Genomic DNA, 18,553 nt, shown 5'->3' on the forward strand with positions numbered 1-18,553 from the left:
TCCCTGTCCCCTGCCATTAATTATCGCCATTATTATCAATATTAATTAGCAGAATTATTTTGACCCCAGGCCACCGTGGGGTGGGGGGGATGTCCCTGGAGGTCCCTGGATGTCCCTGTCCCCTCTCCCAGCCGGGAATTTTGTACATAAAACGGGAAAAATTCCCACCATTCCCCCTTTTCCCCCCTCGGGGGTGGCCCGTGTCCCTCCCCTCCGTGTCTGTCCCCTCTCAGTGTCACCGCGTGTCCCCCCCCGGCTTTGGGGGGGGGGGGGTGACCCTTGGGGACAATGTCCCCCCTGGCGGAGGTGGCGCGGGACGTGGCTGGGGAGCTCCCATGGGAATTAAAGACCTCGTGGAAAAGCTGCGACTCCCGGGGCTTTGTCACCCCCGGCGTGGTGACACCGCTGTCACCCCGCTGTCCCCACCCCTTGGGGACAAAGCCGTGATGTCCCCACCGCCACGCCCGGCTCCTTCGAAGCGCTGGAATCCCGGGAATGCTCCGGGCGCGACCCCCGGGAGCTTCCCAGTCGTGTCCACTCCCCCCCACCCCCCAGAGGCCACCCCCGGTCCCCTCCAGCTGCGGTGTCACCTCTTGTCACCTCCCCCCCGCCCCCGCGCGCCGGGATGAGCGCAGGAGGAGCGGGAGTTAATTGCGTTAATCAAGAAAGGTTAATGAGGAGGAGGCGGCGGTGCCAGCGCGGGGGGGTGGCACAGCTGGCACTGTCACGGGGGTGGCGACACGGGGCGGGGACAGCGAGCAGCGACACGGGGCTGGCAGCGCGGCTGGGGACACCGCGTGACCCCCGTGGGGACGGGGGTGACACCGTGACCAGCCGGGGGTGGTGGCACCGCGAGCACGCGGGGGTAGACTGGGAGCGCTGGTGGGGACAGTCACAGGTGGTGGGGACACAGGTGGCACGTGTCATGGGGACACTCGGGTGGTGGGGACACAGATGTGGCACGGCTGGTGGGGACATTTACAGGTGGTGGGGACACTCACAGGTGGCACATGCCATGGGGACACTCACAGGGGTTGGGGACGCAGTGGGGACCCGCAGAGGCATTGGGGACACGCACGTGGCACAGGTGGTGGGGACACGCATGTGGCACATGCCATGGGGACACTCACAGGGGTTGGGGACACTCACAGGGGTTGGGGACACGCACGTGGCACCGGTGGCGGGGACGGTCTCAGGTGTTGGGGACACACGGATGGGACACGGGGACACGCGTGTGGCACTCGCTGTGGGGACAGGTGGTGGGGACACGCGTGGCACATGCCCTGGGGACACTCAGGGGTGTTGGGGACACGTGGCACGCGTCCCATCAGGTGTGGGGGGGCACAGGTGGCATGGGGACACTCATGGTGGGGACACGCAAGTGGCACAGGCCGTGGGGACACACCCAGGGTTTGGGGACACGCAGGTGGCACGTGAGGGGACACGCACACAACACCGGTGTTGGGACATCCTGGTGGCACTTGGGGACATCCTCGGCTGTTGGGGACACGCAGGTGGCACTTGAGGGGACACGCACATAACACCAGCATTGGGGACACCCTGGTGGCTCTTGGGGACACCCTGGTGGCTCTTGGGGACACGCAGGTGGCACATGAGGGGACACGCACACAACACCAGCATTGGGGACACCTTGGTGGCTCTTGGGGACACCCCTGGCTGTTGGGGACACGCAGGTGGCTCTTGGGCACACCCTGGTGGCTCTTGGGGACATCCTGGTGGCTCTTGGGGACATGCAGGTGGCACATGGGGGGACAGGGTCGCACCCAGGTGTTGGGGACATCCTGGTGGCTCTTGGGGACACGCAGGTGGCACACGAGGGGACACGCACACAACACCGGTGTTGGGACACCCCGGTGGCACTTGGGGACACCCTGGTGGCTCTTGGGGACATCCTGGTGGCTCTTGGGGGACAGGGTCGCACCCAGGTGTTGGGGACATCCTGGTGGCTCTTGGGGACACCCCGGTGGCACTTGGGGACACCCTGGTGGCTCTTGGGGATACCCCGGTGGCACTTGGGGACACCCTGGTGGCTCTTGGGGACATCCTGGTGGCTCTTGGGGGACAGGGTCGCACCCAGGTGTTGGGGACACCCTGGTGGCTCTTGGGGACACCCCTGGCTTTTGGGGACACCCTGGTGGCACTTGGGGACACCGGGAGGGTCTGCCCGGGCTCTGGGGGCTTTTGGGGACAGCGGGGGACTCTGGGAGGTTTTGGGGACAATTTGGGGCCTCTTGGGGACAAGTTGGGGACTTTGGGGCCCCTTGAGGGACATGGGGGGTTCTAGCGGTGTTGTGGGGGCCTCTTGGGGACTTTGGGGACAATTTGGGGCCTCTTGGGGTCTTCGGGGACAATTTGGGGTCCTCTGGGGGGCTTTGGGGACAAGTTGGGGGCTTTGGGGTCCCTTGAGGGACATGGGGAGGGGTCTGGGGGTCTTTTGGGGGACGTGGTGGGGACATCTGGGGGACTTTGGGGACAATTTGAGGGTCTGGGGCTTTTTGGGGTCTGTGATGGGGACCTGGGGGAGGTTTGGGGGGGTTTGGGGTCAAAATTGGGGGGTCTGGGGGAGTTTTGGGGTCAAAATTGGGGGGTCTGGGGGAGTTTTGGGGTCAAAATTGGGGGGTCTGGGGGAGTTTTGGGACCATCTGGGGGCTGGGGGGGTTTTGGGGTCAAAATTGGGGGGTCTGGGGGAGTTTTGGGGTCTGTGGTGGGGTTCGGGGGGGTCTGGGGTGTTTTGGGGTCTCTGAGGGGTCCCCATGGCCGCGCCCTTCCCATTCCCGTGGGCACCCTCGGCTTTGACCTCTCCCAAATCCCAAATTTCCCCCAAATCCCCTCAATTCCCAATCCCGACGTTCCCAGGTTTTGGGGTTGTGACCGATCCCGGGATTTGGGGCCAGGAAAAAGGGGAAGGGAAAAAACGGGAATGGAGACGGAGAAAGCGGGAATGAGGGGACGGGAAAACAGGGAAAAGGGGGATCCCAAATCCCGGTTTAGGGCCGGGATCTCCCGGAGCCGCTTTCTGGGAAAGGCTCGGGATGGAAAGAATTCCCAAAAATAGCCGGGGGTGGGGCCGGGCCCAGCTGCTCCCGCCGGGAATGCGCGGCCCCAAATCCCATAACTGGGGGGCGTGGGGACCCCAAAATCCCCTCTTGGGGACAATGGAGGGGTGGGGACCCCAAAATCCACCCCGATGTCCTCAAAAAGGGGATGGGGAACCCCAAAATCCCTTCTTGGAACCAAAGGAGGGGTGGGGACCTCAAAATCCCCTCGATGTCCCCAAAGGGGGATTGGGGACCCCAAAACCCATCCCAATATCCCCAAAGGGGGAGTGGGAACCCCAAAATCCCCCTCGATGTCCCCAAAGGAGGGGTGGGGACCCCAAAATCTCCTCCTTGGGGACAATTTGGGGCTGTGGGGTCCCCAAAACCCCCCTCGATATCCCCAAAGGGGGATTGGGGACCCCAAACCCCCCTCGATATCCCCAAAGGGGGATTGGGGACCCCAAAATCCACCCCGATATCCCCAAAGGGGGGGTGGGGACCCCAAATCCTTTCTTGGGACCAAAGGAGGGGTGGGGACCCCAAAATCCCCCTCGATGTCCCCAAAGGAGGGGTGGGGACCCCAAAATCCCTTCTTGGGACCCCAAAATCCCTTCTTGGGACCAAAGGAGGAGTGGGGACCCCAAAATCCTCCCCGATATCCCCAAAAAGGGGATGGGGACCCCAAAATCTCCTCCTTGGGGACAATTTAGGGCTGTGGGGTCCCCCGAATTCCCCTGTCGATGTCCCCAAAAAGGGGATGGGGGCCCCAAAATCCCTTCTTGGGACCAAAGGAAGGGTGGGGACCCCAAAATTCCCCCTCAGGCCATAAAAGGGGGATTGGGGACCCCAAAACCCCCTCGATATCCCCAAAGGGGGGGTGGGGACCCCAAATCCCCCTCGATATCCCCAAAGGAGGGGTGGGGACCCCAAAATCCACCCCGATATCCTCAAAGGAGGGGTGGGGACCCCAAAATCCACCCCCGATATCCCCAAAAAGGGGGGGGTGAGGAACCCCAAAATCTCCTCCTTGGGGACAATTTGGGGCTGTGGGGTCCCCAAAACCCCCTTGGATATCCCCAAATGGGGATTGGGGACCCCAAAATCCACCCCGATATCCCCAAAAAGGGGGGACGACGCCTCATCCCCGCCCCTCCCCCACACCGGGGCCGGGTCCCTTTAAGGGAGGCGGGACTTGAATGGGGGGGAGGGGAGAGGGGGGGGGGGAAATTCCCGGGATTTTTTTTTGGGATCGGGGGGGGACCCGGAGGGGTGGGGGAGGGGAGGATGCTCCGCGTCTTCGTCCTGCGGGCCGAGAATGTTCTCACGGGGGGCAGCGACATCAGCGACAGCTACTGCTGCTGCACGTTCCGAGGTGGATTTGGGGCAAAAAACCCGGGATTTGGGGCGTTTTGGGGAGGGTTTGAGGAGGATTTGGGGCGCCCTAAAAAGGGTGGGAAGGAGCTGTCCCCGTTATCGCCGCCCCTCCCCCCCCCCCCGGCTTTGGTGTCGTGAAAGTGGGAAGGGCCAGAGGGGAGGGAAAAAGGAGATTTGGGGGAAAAATGGGGATTTGGGGGAAAAATGGGGATTTAGGGGGGAAAAATGGGGATTTAGGGGAAAAAAAAGGGGAGTTAGGGAAAAAAAAAAAGGGATTTAGCGGGGGAAATGGGGATTTAGGGGAAAAATAAATGGGGATTTAGGGGAAAAAAATTTGGGGATTTAGGGGGGAAAAGTGGGGATTTAGGGGGGAAAAAACCCCGGGATTGAGGTGGGAAAATGGGGATTTAGGGGGAAAAAAAAAAGGGGATTTAGGGGGGAAAAATCGGGATTTAGGGGGGAAAATGGGGATTTAGGGGAAAAAAAATTGGGGATTTAGGGGGGAAAATGGGGATTTAAAGAAAAAAAAGGGGATTTAGGGGAAAAATGGGGATTTAGGGGGCGAAAAAAGGGATTTAGGGGAAAAAAAAAAGGGGGATTTAGGGGGAGAATGGGGATTTAGGGGGAAAAAAAAAAGGGGATTTAGGGGGGAAAAAAAAAATTGGGATTTATGGGGGAAAATGGGGATTTAGGGGAAAACCCCCGGGGATTTAGGGGAATAAAAAAGGGGAGTTAGGGAAAAAAAAAAAAAGGGATTTAGGGGGGGAAATGGGGATTTAGGGGAAAAATAAATGGGGATTTAGGGGAAAAAAATTTGGGGATTTAGGGGGGAAAAGTGGGGATTTAGGGGGGAAAATGGGGATTTAGGTGGGAAAAAACCCCGGGATTTAGGTGGGAAAATGGGGATTTAGGGGAAAAAAAATAAGGGGATTTAGGGGGGAAAAATGGGGATTTAGGGGAAAAAAAAGGGGAGTTAGGGAAAAAAAAAAAGGGATTTAGCGGGGGAAATGGGGATTTAGGGGAAAAATAAATGGGGATTTAGGGGAAAAAAATTTGGGGATTTAGGGGGGAAAAGTGGGGATTTAGGGGGGAAAAAACCCCGGGATTGAGGTGGGAAAATGGGGATTTAGGGGGAAAAAAAAAAGGGGATTTAGGGGGGAAAAATCGGGATTTAGGGGGGAAAATGGGGATTTAGGGGAAAAAAAATTGGGGATTTAGGGGGGAAAATGGGGATTTAAAGAAAAAAAAGGGGATTTAGGGGAAAAATGGGGATTTAGGGGGCGAAAAAAGGGATTTAGGGGAAAAAAAAAAAGGGGGATTTAGGGGGAGAATGGGGATTTAGGGGAAAAAAAAAAAGGGGATTTAGGGGGGAAAAAAAAAATCGGGATTTAGGGGGGAAAATGGGGATTTAGGGGAAAACCCCCGGGGATTTAGGGGAATAAAAAAGGGGAGTTAGGGAAAAAAAAAAAAAGGGATTTAGGGGGGGAAATGGGGATTTAGGGGAAAAATAAATGGGGATTTAGGGGAAAAAAATTTGGGGATTTAGGGGGGAAAAGTGGGGATTTAGGGGGGAAAATGGGGATTTAGGTGGGAAAAAACCCCGGGATTGAGGTGGGAAAATGGGGATTTAGGGGAAAAAAAATAAGGGGATTTAGGGGGGAAAAATCGGGATTTAGGGGGGAAAATGGGGATTTAGGGGAAAAAAAATTGGGGATTTAGGGGGGAAAATGGGGATTTAGGGGAAAAAATCGGGATTTATGGGGGAAAAAACCCCCGGGATTTAGGGGGGAAAATGGGGATTTAGGGGGAAAGAAAATCGGGATTTAGGGGAAAAAACCCCCGGGATTTAGGAGGGGGAAATGGGGATTTAGGGGAAAAAAAAAAAAAAGGGATTTAGGGGAAAAAAAATTGGGATTTAGGGGGGAAAATGGGGATTTAGGGGGGAAAATCGGGATTTAAAGAAAAAAAAAAGGGGATTTAGGGGAAAAATGGGGATTTAGGGGGCGAAAAAAGGGATTTAGGGGAAAAAAAAAAAAGGGGATTTAGGGGGGAAAAATCGGGATTTAGGGGGAAAAAAAATCAGGATTTAGGGGAAAAAAATCGGGATTTAGGGGAAAACCCCCGGGATTTAGTGGAAGAAAAAAATTGGGGATTTAGGGGGAAAAGTGGAGATTTAGGGGGAAAAAAAAAAAGGGGATTTAGGGGAAAAAAAATTGGGGATTTAGGGGGGAAAAATGGGGATTTAGGGGGGAAAATGGGGATTTAGGGGAAAAAACCCCCGGGATTTAGGGGGGGGAAAATGGGGATTTAGCGAAAAAAAAAAAAAAGGGGATTTAGGGGGGAAAAATCGGGATTTAGGGGAAAAAAAATTGGGGATTTAGGGGGGAAAATGGGGATTTAGGGGAAAAAAACCCCCGGGATTTAGGGGAAAAAAAGTGGGGATTTAGGGGAAAAAATTGGGGATTTAGGGGGAAAGAACCCCCGGGATTTAGGGGGAAAAATGGGAATCTAGGGGGAAAAATGGGGAGTTAGGGGAAAAAAAAAATCGGGATTTAGGAGGGAAAATGGGGATTTAGGGAAAAAAAAAAAGGGGATTTAGGGGAAAAAAAATCGGGATTTAGGGGGGAAAAGCCCCCGGGATTTAGGGGGAAAAATGGGGATTTAGGGGAAAAAAAAATCGGGATTTAGGGGGGGAAAATGGGGGTTTAGGGGAAAAAAATTGGGGATTTAGGGGAAAAAAAATTGGGGATTTAGGGGAAAAAAAATCGGGATTTAGGGGGGAAAAACCCCGGGATTTAGGGGAAAAAAAATGGGGGTTTAGGGGAAAAAATTGGGATTTAGGGGAAAAAATCGGGATTTTGAGGCGATTTTGGTGGAATTTTGGGGGAAATTTTGGGGGGATTTTGAAGGATTTTGGGGGGATTTAGGGCTGATTTAGGGTGATTTGGGGGATTTTGGGGATGATTTGGGGGAAATTTGGGGGATTTCGGGTGATTTTAGGGGCAATTTTGGGGCATTTTTGGAGGGATTTAGGAGGATTTGGGGAATTTAGTGGGGTTTAGGGGAATTTAGGGCGGATTTGGGGTGATTTGGGGGGATTTTGGGGGGAAATTGTGGGGAGATTTGGGGCAAATTTTGGGGGGATTTAGGTGGATTTGGGGTGATTTTAGGGGCAACTTTGGGGGGATTTTTAGGGGCAATTTTGGGGGGGGGTTTAGGGGAATTTATGGTTGATTTAGGCTGATTTGGGGGATTTTGGGGGGGATTTGGGGGAAATTTGGTGGATTTAGGTGGATTTGGGGGAATTTAGGGGAGATTTTTGGGAATTTAGGGCTGATTTAGGGGGATTTAGGAGAATTTGGGGGGGGATTTGGGAGAAATTTGGGGGATTTAGGTGGATTTCGGGTGATTTTAGGGGCAATTTTGGGGGATTTTTGGAGGGATTTAGGAGGATTTGGGGGAAATTGGGGGAATTTAGGGGGGTTTAGGGGAATTTAGGGCTGATTTAGGGTGATTTGGGGGGATTTTAGGGGGAAATTGGGGGTAGATTTGGGGCAAATTTTGGGGGGATTTAGGTGGATTTCGGGTGATTTTAGGGGCAATTTTGGGGGGATTTTGGAGGCTTTAGGGGGATTTTGGGGGAGTTGAGGGAATGTAGGGGGGTTTAGGTGTATTTAGGGGGGTTTAGGGGAATTTTGGGCTGATTTAGGGTGATTTGGGGAGTTGGGGGAAATTTGGGGGATTTAGGTGGATTTCGGGTGATTTTAGGGGCAATTTTGGGGGATTTTTGGAGGGATTTAGGAGGATTTGGGGGAAATTGGGGGAATTTAGGGGGGTTTAGGGGAATTTAGGGCTGATTTAGGGTGATTTGGGGGGATTTTAGGGGGAAATTGGGGGTAGATTTGGGGCAAATTTTGGGGGGATTTAGGTGGATTTCGGGTGATTTTAGGGGCAATTTTGGGGGGATTTTGGAGGCTTTAGGGGGATTTTGGGGGAGTTGAGGGAATGTAGGGGGGTTTAGGTGTATTTAGGGGGGTTTAGGGGAATTTTGGGCTGATTTAGGGTGATTTGGGGAGTTGGGGGAAATTTGGGGGATTTAGGTGGATTTCGGGTGATTTTAGGGGCAATTTTGGGGGATTTTTTGGGGAGATTTAGGTGGATTTGGGGGAAATTGGGGGAATTTAGGGGGGTTTAGGGGAATTTAGGGCTGATTTAGGGTGATTTGGGGGGAATTGGGGGGAGATTTGGGGGGAAATTTTGGGGGGATTTTAGGGCAATTTTGGGTGATTTTAGGGGCAATTTTGGTGGGATTTAGATGGATTGGGGGAATTTGGGGGAATTTAGTGGGGTTTGGGGGAATTTTGCTCTGATTTAGGGTGATTTGGGGGGATTTTTTGGGGGAATTGGGGGGAGATTTGGGGGGAAATTTGGGGGATTTGGGTGGATTTCGGGTGATTTTAGGGGCAATGTTGGGGGGATTTTTAGGGGCAATTTTGGGGGTGGGATTTAGGGGAATTTAGGGCTGATTTAGGGTGATTTGGGGGATTTTGGGGGAAATTTGGGGTTTTTTTAGGGGGAATTTAGGTGGATTGGGGGAATTTGGGGGAATTTAGGGGGGTTTAGGGGAATTTAGGGATGATTTAGGGTGATTTGGGGGGATTTTAGGGGGAGATTTGGGGGAAATTAGTGGGGTTTAGTTGGATTCAGTGGAATTCTGGGGTGATCCGGGTGGGATTTTTGGGATGACTTCGGTGGGATTTGCAGGGAATTCCGGCTCTGGAATTTGGGATGGGGCCGGGATTCCCTCGCTCCCTCCCCGTCCCCGCTGTCGCCTCCCCCCTGGTGGCCCCTTGGGGACCCCCCTGGAGCCACCCCCGGCCCCGCCCGGGATATTTTGGGATTTCCCGCGCGGGGGGGGAAGGGAAGGGACGATCCCAAATTTGGGAATACCGGGGAATTTGTCCCTTCCCGAGAGGGGACAAAGGGCCGTGACGTCACGGGATGTTTGGGATGGGTTTTTCCCTGGGAAAAAGCGGCTTTTTGGGATTGCCGGGAGAGGGGCCGGCTGTGGGATCGAGCGTTCCCGGTTTTTCATGGAATTCTCCCGGTGGGTGCGTGCGGCGTTCCCGGGGTTCTGCTGCTCCCCAATTCCCAGGTTTTGGGGTTTTTTTGGTGTTTCTGGGCTTGCGGCATTCCCGAATTCTGGGATCCCGGTGCTGGGGCAGCCTCAAGCCTTGGGGGATCCCAAAATCCCAAGGATTTATTCCCCATCCCTGGGAATGTTCCCAGCATTCCCAAATCCCGGTGTTTAGGGGATCTTTGGGGTTCCCAGCATTCCCAAATCCCGGTGTTTAGGGGATCTTTGGGGTTCCCAGCATTCCCAAATCCCAGTGCTGGGATATCCTTGGGGTTCCCGGCATTCCTGAATCCCAAGGATTTCATTCCCCATCCCTGGGAATTGTGAGATTCCCAAATCCCAGGGATTTATTCCCCATCCCTGGGAATGTTCCCAGCATTCCCAAATCCCGGTGTTTAGGGGATCTTTGGGGTTCCCAGCATTCCCAAATCCTGATATTTTGGTTCCCCATCCCTGGGAATTGCAGCATTCACCGATCCCGCTGTTTGCCCATCCCTGGGCTTCCCAGCATCCCTGAATCCCAGGGATTCATTCCCGATTCCTGGCGCTCCCAGCATCCCTGAATCCCAGGGATTCATTCCCGATTCCTGGCGCTCCCAGCATCCCTGAATCCCAGGGATTCATTCCCGATTCCTGGCGCTCCCAGCATCCCTGAATTCCAGGGATTCATTCCCGATCCCTGGCGCTCCCAGCATCCCTAAATCCCAGGGATTTATTCCCAACTCCCGCCTCTCCCAGCTCTCCTTCCCACCATCCCGGTTTTTTTTCCAGCCCCTCCAGGGGCGTTCCCGTGCCGGGAAGGGCCGGACCGGGAAAAGGGGGTGGGAATGGGATGAGGGAGCGGATCCTTATCCCGATCCCGGCTTTCCCGATCCCGGCTTTCCCGATCCCGACTTTCCCGATCCCGGCCATGCTCCGCTGCCTGCTCCAAAGGGCTTCCCAACTTCCCAACGTGGAAAAGCGGGATAAACAAAGCGATCCCGTGGCCAGCCTGACATTCCGAGGTGAGGGAATCCCGGAGTTTTAATTTTTTTGGGAAGGAAGGGAGGCTTTGGAATAGTTTTGGCTGCTTTGGCAGCAAAATTTGGCATCTGGGAAAGCTCCTGCTGCTCCCAAATCCTTGGAAAATCCTCCCCTCTTTTCCCACCTTTTAGCCCCCTGATCCTGAATTTTTAAAGATCCGCGCTGGAATATCCCTGGGAATTCTGTGCCTTTAAATCCTTGAATTCCGGATTGGGATGGATGGGAATAATCCCATGTGGAGTGGGGTTTATCCCAATCCCGAGGGATGGATTTCCTGGGAAAAGGGAGGGCTTTGCTCTCCCAAAATTCCCGCTGGAAGCTGGCGCTGCCTTGGGGGGTTTTGGTATTTCCTGGTGTGGGGAAAAATGAGGAAAAAAAGGGGGGGGGAATGGGAAAAAATGGGGGGGAAATGGGGGAAAATGGGGAAAAACGGGGAAAAAATGGGGGAAATGGGAAAAATGGGGAAAAAATCGGGAAAAAATGGGGAAAATCGGAAAAAATGGGGGGAAATGGGGAGAAATGGAAAAAAATGGGGAAAAACAGGGAAAACCGGGAAAAAATGGGGAAGAAATGGGGAATAATAGGGAAAAAATTGGGAAAATAGGAAAAAATGGGGGAAAATAGGAAAAAAATGGGGTGAAACGGGGAAAACCGGGAAAAGATGGGGAAGAAATGGGGAAAAATAGGTAAAGAATTGGGAAAATAGGTAAAAAAGGGAAAAAATAGGAAAGAATGGGGAAAAATAGGAAAAAATAGGGAGAATGGGGAAAATAGGAAAAAAAGGGGGGAAATGAGAAAGAAATGGGGGAAAAGGGGGGAAAATCCCAGTTTTAGAAAAAAATAAGGAAAAGGACCTAAAAGTGGGTCCTGATCCAGCTTCTCCCTTTGGAATGTGGGTGCCGCTGATCCCATTCCCACTGGGATCCCTCTGGAGAATCCTGGGAGCTCCATCTTTGGCCAAATCCCGATCCGGGCCAATTCCAGAGCTCTGAATCCTGGGAAAAATCAGGAATGAGAAGGGGAATGAACCTTTGGATGAGGAAAACTGAGTTGTCCAAATTCCCGGCTGCTGGGAATTTTGGCTTTTCCCAATCCCAAATGGGGAAGGATTCGCTGAACGGGGCTAAAAGAGCAGAAAACCGGGAATATTTGGAATATCCCGGGAGTCTCCTGGGGTTTGAGTCACCTCCATTGTTTGGCCTTTTCCTTTTCCTCTTCCCTTGGGATGCAGCCGCATTCCAAGAGGGATGAGGGGGGCGTGGTTTTGGGAAGGGGGTGGTGGGGGTGGGGATGGAGCATTCCCAAGATTTGGGAATGTTGGATTTGGGGGAATTCGGAGCCGCCGATCCCGTGGTTTTTTGGGGGATCCTGGGGAAACTGAGGCTGAAATCCCGAGGTTTGGATGCAGGGAATGGAGGGATTGGAATGGTTGGGATCACTGTGGCTCTTCCCAGGCCGAATTCCCAATCCTTGGAAACCTTTGGATGCGGCCTTGCTGCTCCTGGGGAAACTGAGGCACGGCAAGGAGGGGATTTCCATGGGATTTTCCAACTGGGAATGGTTGGGGATCCCCATTCCTGCCTGGGAATAGGGAATGGGGCCGGATCCCAATCCTGGAAGCTGTGGGAATCCCTGGAAGTTCAGCCCCAGCTGGGATTGGGGAATGGGATCCAATCCTGCTCCCGGGAATTCCTGGAAGCTCAACCCCAGCTGGGATTGGGGAATGGGATCCAATCCTGATCCCGGGAATCCCTGGAAGCTCAACCCCAGCTGGGATTGGGGAATGGGATCCAATCCTGATCCCGGGAATCCCTGGAAGTTCAGCTCCAACTGGGATTGGGGATTGGGGTCCAATCCTGATCCCGGGAATCCCTGGAAGTTCAGACGCACCTGGGATGGGAGTTTCATTCTGGGATCCTGATCCCTGGGAAGCTCCCGATCCCTGGGAAGCTCCCAATCCATTGGAAGCTCCCGATCCTGGTGTTTCTCCTGATCCATGGGAAGATCCCAATCCCATTTTTTCCCCTTCCAGGTGTGAAGAAGAGGACAAAGGTCATCAAGAACAACACAAATCCCATCTGGAATGAGGTGAGAATTCCCAATCCCTGGATTTACCCCTGTTCCCGAGCCCAGGGGATTCCCTGAGGGTTCCACTCCACGGAAAGTTTGGGATCGTTCCCTTTCTGCTCTGGAATTCCGGGCAGAATTCCAACCTCTTCCCCTTCCATCGAGGCCTTATCCAGGCTCAGCACCAACGTTACAAGGAATTCCTATGGAATGGGAATTTTTCCAGCATATTTTCCCTTCCAAACCCCATCCTTGTGCTCCCATGGGCCAAAATTCCCAAAAAAGATTGGAATTTGGTGGGAAAACAGGCACAGATTGGGGCTGGAGCAGCTCCTTCCTGAGAATCCAAGGACAAGCTTTTCCCAGAGCATCTTTTCCCAAAGAATTTGCCGGGAATTTTGGCTTTGGGAATGCTGTGATTCCAAGGGGGTTTGGGATTTGGGTTCTCCACTTCCAGGCGCTGATCCCAGCTCCTTCCTCCCTTTTTTTCCAGGGATTCGAGTGGGATCTGAAGGGAATCCCGCTGGATCCCGATGCCGAGCTCACCGTGGTGGTCAAGGACCATGAAACCGTGGGAAGGAACAGGTGGGAAAAATTCCGGAAAAATTCCGGAACGGGTGGGAAAAAATTCCTCTCCCTTCTCCCATTCCCGGAGCTCTTCCCGAACTCCGCGGATTCCCGCCGTGGGAGGCCGGAGCCACATTTTTGGGCTGCTTCGCTTGGAATTCCGGGGGAAAATTCCAGCGTTGGAAGGTTGGGAATACACAGGGGGTCCTTGTTTGGGGATGGATACTTTGGATACTTGGCTGGGATTTGGGAAGCGCTGCCAAGGTCATTCCCAAGGCTCCTGAGTGCCGGGAAGGGTGGCGGGAGCGGAGCCTCCGGTTTCCTTCCTCCCAATGCTCCCGGTGCCTCCCATTCCAGGGGTTCCCCACGGATCGGGGGCTCCTGCTGGGGGAGGAACGAGGGAATTCCAGGGATTCCAGGGATTCCCTGCTTGGTGGGGTGGGAGAGCTGCTGGGAAAGGGGAAAAATAAAGGATGGGATTTATTTTTGGGATCGGAGGTTGGGAATGTGCTCCCTGCTCCGGCAAGGATCCCGTTTCCAAGGCTGGAGCCGAGGCTGGAATTGCTGCTGGGCTGGAATCCAAAGGAGCTGGAGTTTGGGGCTGTTCCAGCTCCGGAGTGTCCAGAAATAACCACGGGAAAACAGGAGGAGGGTCCTGGATCCCCGAGCAGGAAGATTCCTGCTGATGCCTCCCACTATCCCGGGGGATCCAGCCTGGCCTTGGGCATTGCCAGGGATCCAGGGGCAGCCCCAGCTGCTCTGGCAATTCCAGCCCAGCCCCTGCCCACCCTCCCAGCCAGCAATTCCTTCCCAACATCCCAGCCCAAGCTCCCCTTTCCCACTGGGAAGCCATTCCCTGCCTCCTGTCCCTCCAGCCCTTGGCCCCAGTCCCTCTGCAGCTCTCCTGGAGCCCCTTGAGGCCCTGCAAGGGGCTCGCAGCTCTCCCTGGCTCCTTCCCTTCTCCAGGGCAACATTCCCAGCTCTCCCAGCCTGATCCAGAGCAGAGGGGCTCCAGAATCCTGGAATGCTTTGGATTAGTAGGGACTTTGAATCCCACCCCATTCCCACCCCATTCCATGTTCAGGGACAGCTCCCACTATCCCAGCTGGATCCAAGCCCCAGTGTCCAACCTTGCCTTGGACATTCCCAGGGATCCAGGGGCAGCCCCAGCTGCTCTGGCAATTCCATCCCGAGGAATTCCTTCCCAACATCCCAGCCCAAGCTCCCCTTTCCCACTGGGAAGCCATTCCCTGCCTCCTGTCCCAAATCCCTTCTCCCAAATCCCTCTGCAGCTCTCCTGGAGCCCCTTTAGGGACTCTGAGGATTCCCTGGAGTTTTCCCTTCTCCAGGGGAACATTCCCAGCTCTCCCAGCCTGCCTCCATCTCTGTGCCCCTCTCCCGACTCCCATCCCTGCCCCTGGAATGGTTGGGATGCCCCTGGATGTGCCCTGAGCCCTGTCACTGTTTCCCGCAGGTTTTTGGGAGAATCCCGGGTGCCGCTCCGGGATGTTCTGGGCACTCCCAGCCTGGCGGCCTCGTTCAACCTCCCCCTGCTGGACTCGCGCAAGGAGAGCACCGGGGTGAGCGCTGGCACCAGTTTGGACCAGTTGGGGCTCCCAGTTTGGGACCAGTACAAGCCATGGCATAGCCAGTGGGACTCCCAGTTTGCGACCAGTTTGGGCGACCAGTTTGGGCTCCCAGTTTGGGACCAGTTTGGGCTCCCAGTTTGGGACCAGTTTGGACTCCTAGTTTGGGACCAGTACAAGCCATGGCATAGCCAAGGAGACTCCCAGTTTGGGACCAGTTTGGACTCCCAGTTTGGGGCCAGTACAAGCCATGGAATGGCAAGTTTGGGCTCCCAGTTTGGGACTAGTTGGGGCTTCCAGTTTGTGACCAGTACAAGCCATGGCATAGTCAGGGGGGCTCCCAGTTTGCGACCAGTTGTGGCTCCCAGTTTGGGACCAGTTTGGACTCCTAGTTTGGGACCAGTACAAGCCATGGAATGGCCAGGGCGACTCCCAGTTTGGGACCAGTTGTGGCTCCCAGTTTGGGGCCAGTACAAGCCATGGAATGGCCAGTTTGGGCTCCCAGTTTGGGACGAGTTGGGCCCCCCAGTTTGGGACCAGTATGAGCCATGGCTTGGCCAGGGGGACTCCCAGTTTGGGACCAGTGTGAGCCATGGCCCTTCCAGTGGCAGCTCCCAGTTTGAGCCATGTCCCTCCCAGTTTGGGACCAGTCTGAGTCCTGTCCCTCCCAGTTTCAGACCAGTTTGAGCCACGTCCCTGCCACTTTCAGCTCCCAGTTTGGGACCAGTCCCACCCACGTCCCTCCCAGTTTGGGACCAGTCCCACCCACGTCCCTCCCAGTTTGGGACCAGTCTGAGCCTGTCCCTCCCAGTTTATCCCAGTTACCCCATCCCGGCTCTCTAACGCTCATTCCCTGTTTTCCAGGCTTCCCTGTTCCTGCAGGTGTCCTACATCCCCCCTCCGGGCTCTATCCCGCTTTTCCCGCCTCCGGCCCCTCCGGATCCGGCCCCGGCCCCGGCTGCGGCCGAGCTGGACACGGTCACCGGTAACCACCACCCCTCCCCATCCTGGTTTTTGGCATCCAAAGCCATTCCCAAATCCCACTTTTCCCTTCTCCTGCCGGGCAGAGACGGCTGGAGAGGAGGATCCTGAGGATCCGGAGGCCACGGGGGACACGGAGCCTTCAGCGTCCTCGGGAGCGCCGGGATCGGAGCCGCCCTCGTTCCCAAGGAAGCCGTCCGGGAATCTCATCCAGGGGATGAAGAGGAGGAGGAGGAGCTCTCCCAAAAAACCTTTATCCAACAAACCCCAGGATTTCCAGGTGGGATGATCTGTTCCTGTAAAATCCCGCAGGTTGTCCCGGTGATTCCCTGTTCTCCAGCCCATGGGATGATCCCGGTGATTCCCAGTCCTCCATCCCATCCCAGATCCGGGTGATTCCCTGTCCTCCATCCTATGAGATGATCCCGGTGATTCCCTGTCCTCCAACCCATCCCAGATCCCGGTGATTCTCTGTCCTCCATCCCATGGGGTGATTCCCAGTGATTCCCTGTCCTCCATCCCATCCTAGACCCGGGTAATTCCTTGTCCTCCACCCCATGGGATGATCCCGATGATTCCCTGTCCTCAATCCCAAATCCTGGTGATTCCCTGTCTTCCATCCCATCCCAGATCTGAGTGATTCCTTGTCCTCCATCCCATGGGGTGATTCCCAGTGATTCCCTGTCCTCCATCCCATCCCAGATCTCGGTGATTCCTTGTCCTCCATCCCATCCCAGATCCCGGTGATTCCCTGTCCTCCATCCCGGTGATTCCCAGTCCTCCATCCCATCCCAGATCCGAGTGATTCCCTGTCCTCCATCCCATGGGATGATCCCAATGATTCCCTGTTCTCCATCCTGTGGGATGATCCCGGTGATTCCCATCCCGGTGATTCCTTGTCCTCCATCCCATGGGGTGATTCCCAGTGATTCCCTGTCCTCAATCCCAAATCCTGGTGATTCCCTGTCCTCCATCCCATCCCAGATCCTGTTGATTGCTTGTCCTCCATCCCATGGGATGATCCCAATGATTCCCTGTCCTCCATCCCATGGGATGATCCCAATGATTCCCTGTCCTCAATCCCAAATCCTGGTGATTCCCAGTCCTCCATCCCATCCCAGATCCTGGTGATTCCTTGTCCTCCATCCCATGGGAAGACCCCGATGATTCCCTGTCCTCAATCCCAAATCCTGGTGATTCCCTGTCCTCCATCCCATCCCAGATCCTGTTGATTGCTTGTCCTCCATCCCATGGGATGATCCCAATGATTCCCTGTCCTCCATCCCATCCCAGATCCCAGTGATTCCCTGTCCTCCATCCTATGAGATGATCACGGTGATTCCCATCCTGGTGATTCCCTTTTCTCCATCCCATCCCAGATCTGGGTGATTCCCTGTCCTCCACCCCATGGGATGATCCCGGTGATTCCCTGTCCTCCATCCCATCCCATCCCAGATCCGGGTGATTCCCTGTCCTCCATCCCAGTGATTCCCAGTCCTCCATCCCATCCCAGATCCGGGTGATTCCCTGTCCTCCATCCCATGGGATGATCCCGGTGGTTCCCATCCTGGTGATTCCCGTTTCTCCATCCCATCCCAGATCCCGGTGATTCCCTGTCCTCCATCCATGGGATGATCCCGATGATTCCCATCCCAGTGATTCCCTACTGTCCATCCCATCCCATCCCAGATCCGGGTGATTCCCTGTCCTCCACCCCATGGGATGATCCCGGTGATTCCCATCCTGGTGATTCCCTTTTCTCCATCCCATCCCAGATCCGGGTCAGGGTCATTGAGGCCCGGCAGCTTCCCGGGATCAACATCCGGCCGGTGGTGAAGGTGACGGTGTCCGGACAAACCCGGAGGACGCGGATCCGGAAAGGGAACAGCCCCTTCTTCGACGAGGTCAGCGGGAATTCCCACTCCAACAATTCCCGGGAGAGGCCGGGATTTGGGATGTGACACCAAGGAGCGAGCGCAGCATTCCCTGCCCCTCATCCAGGGCTCTTCCCAAAATCCCAGAGCTACCTGGAGGCTGGAAGCTCCATCCCATGGGAAGTGGAAATGTGCTCCAGGGGGAAAATCGGGAATGTTCCTCATCCTTATCCCTGTTTCCCACAGACCTTTTTCTTCAACGTCTTTGAGTCCCCATCGGAGCTGTTCGACGCTCCCGTTTTCCTCACGGTGAGTGCTGGCAATTCCTGGAATTCTCCTCTTTCCAGGGAAACACCCCCTTGTTCCCCAGGATCCTCCATCCAGGCAGGATTTGCGTTGGATGTCCCATTTTTCCTCATTTCCAGGTTGTGGATTCTCGGTCGTTCCGCACGGATTCGGTGATCGGGGAATTCCGGGTAAGATCCCGTCCACTTTTCCTGGTGTTTCCTGCTCTGGATGAGCTCTGGAATCTCCTTTTTCTTTTATCCCACAGATGGATGTGGAGACCGTTTACTCCGAGCCGAGTGAGCCTTGGGAAACTCCTTGATTTTTTTTTGGGAATTGCACCCACACATCCGAGCTCTTCCATAGAGGAACACCGGATCCATGAGCACGGAATCCTGGAATGGTTGGGGTGGGAAGGGACCTTAAAGATCATCCGGATCCATCCAGGGACAAATTCCATGATCCCAGGTGGATCCAAGTCCATCCCAGCCTGGCCTTGGACGCTCCCAGGGATCCAGGGACAGCCCCAGCTGCTCTGGGAATTCCATTCCCAGCAATTCCTTCCCAACATCCCAGCCCAAGCTCCCCTTTCCCACTGGG

At 55.0% G+C, this 18,553-nt stretch overlaps 1 protein-coding gene across 12 annotated transcripts in view; it reads left to right on the forward strand.

The window, feature by feature from the left end:
• Positions 1–4,338: 4,338 nt before the first annotated feature.
• DYSF (dysferlin) overlaps positions 4,339–18,553 on the forward strand; it is an 81,990-nt gene continuing 67,775 nt past the window's right edge. For 4 of the 12 annotated variants that reach the window (XM_082282337.1, XM_082282343.1, XM_082282341.1 and 1 more), the window contains exons 1-11: positions 9,512–9,540; positions 10,504–10,574; positions 12,626–12,681; positions 13,154–13,245; positions 14,702–14,807; positions 15,678–15,798; positions 15,881–16,074; positions 17,570–17,698; positions 17,915–17,977; positions 18,094–18,144; positions 18,222–18,252. In XM_082282337.1, coding sequence (XP_082138463.1) covers positions 9,527–9,540; positions 10,504–10,574; positions 12,626–12,681; positions 13,154–13,245; positions 14,702–14,807; positions 15,678–15,798; positions 15,881–16,074; positions 17,570–17,698; positions 17,915–17,977; positions 18,094–18,144; positions 18,222–18,252 — 928 coding nt within the window. In that variant the 5' untranslated portion in view covers positions 9,512–9,526. Of the gene's footprint in view, positions 4,432–9,105; positions 10,575–11,239; positions 11,280–12,625; positions 12,682–13,153; positions 13,246–14,701; positions 14,808–15,677; positions 15,799–15,880; positions 16,075–17,569; positions 17,699–17,914; positions 17,978–18,093; positions 18,145–18,221; positions 18,253–18,553 lie in introns of those variants that run through there. The other 8 variants (XM_082282339.1, XM_082282345.1, XM_082282340.1 and 5 more) reach the window with 5 other exon arrangements.

The sequence above is a fragment of the Coloeus monedula genome (genome assembly GCF_965178545.1).
Source record: "Coloeus monedula genome assembly, chromosome: 5".
Classification (NCBI taxonomy): domain Eukaryota; kingdom Metazoa; phylum Chordata; class Aves; order Passeriformes; family Corvidae; genus Coloeus; species Coloeus monedula.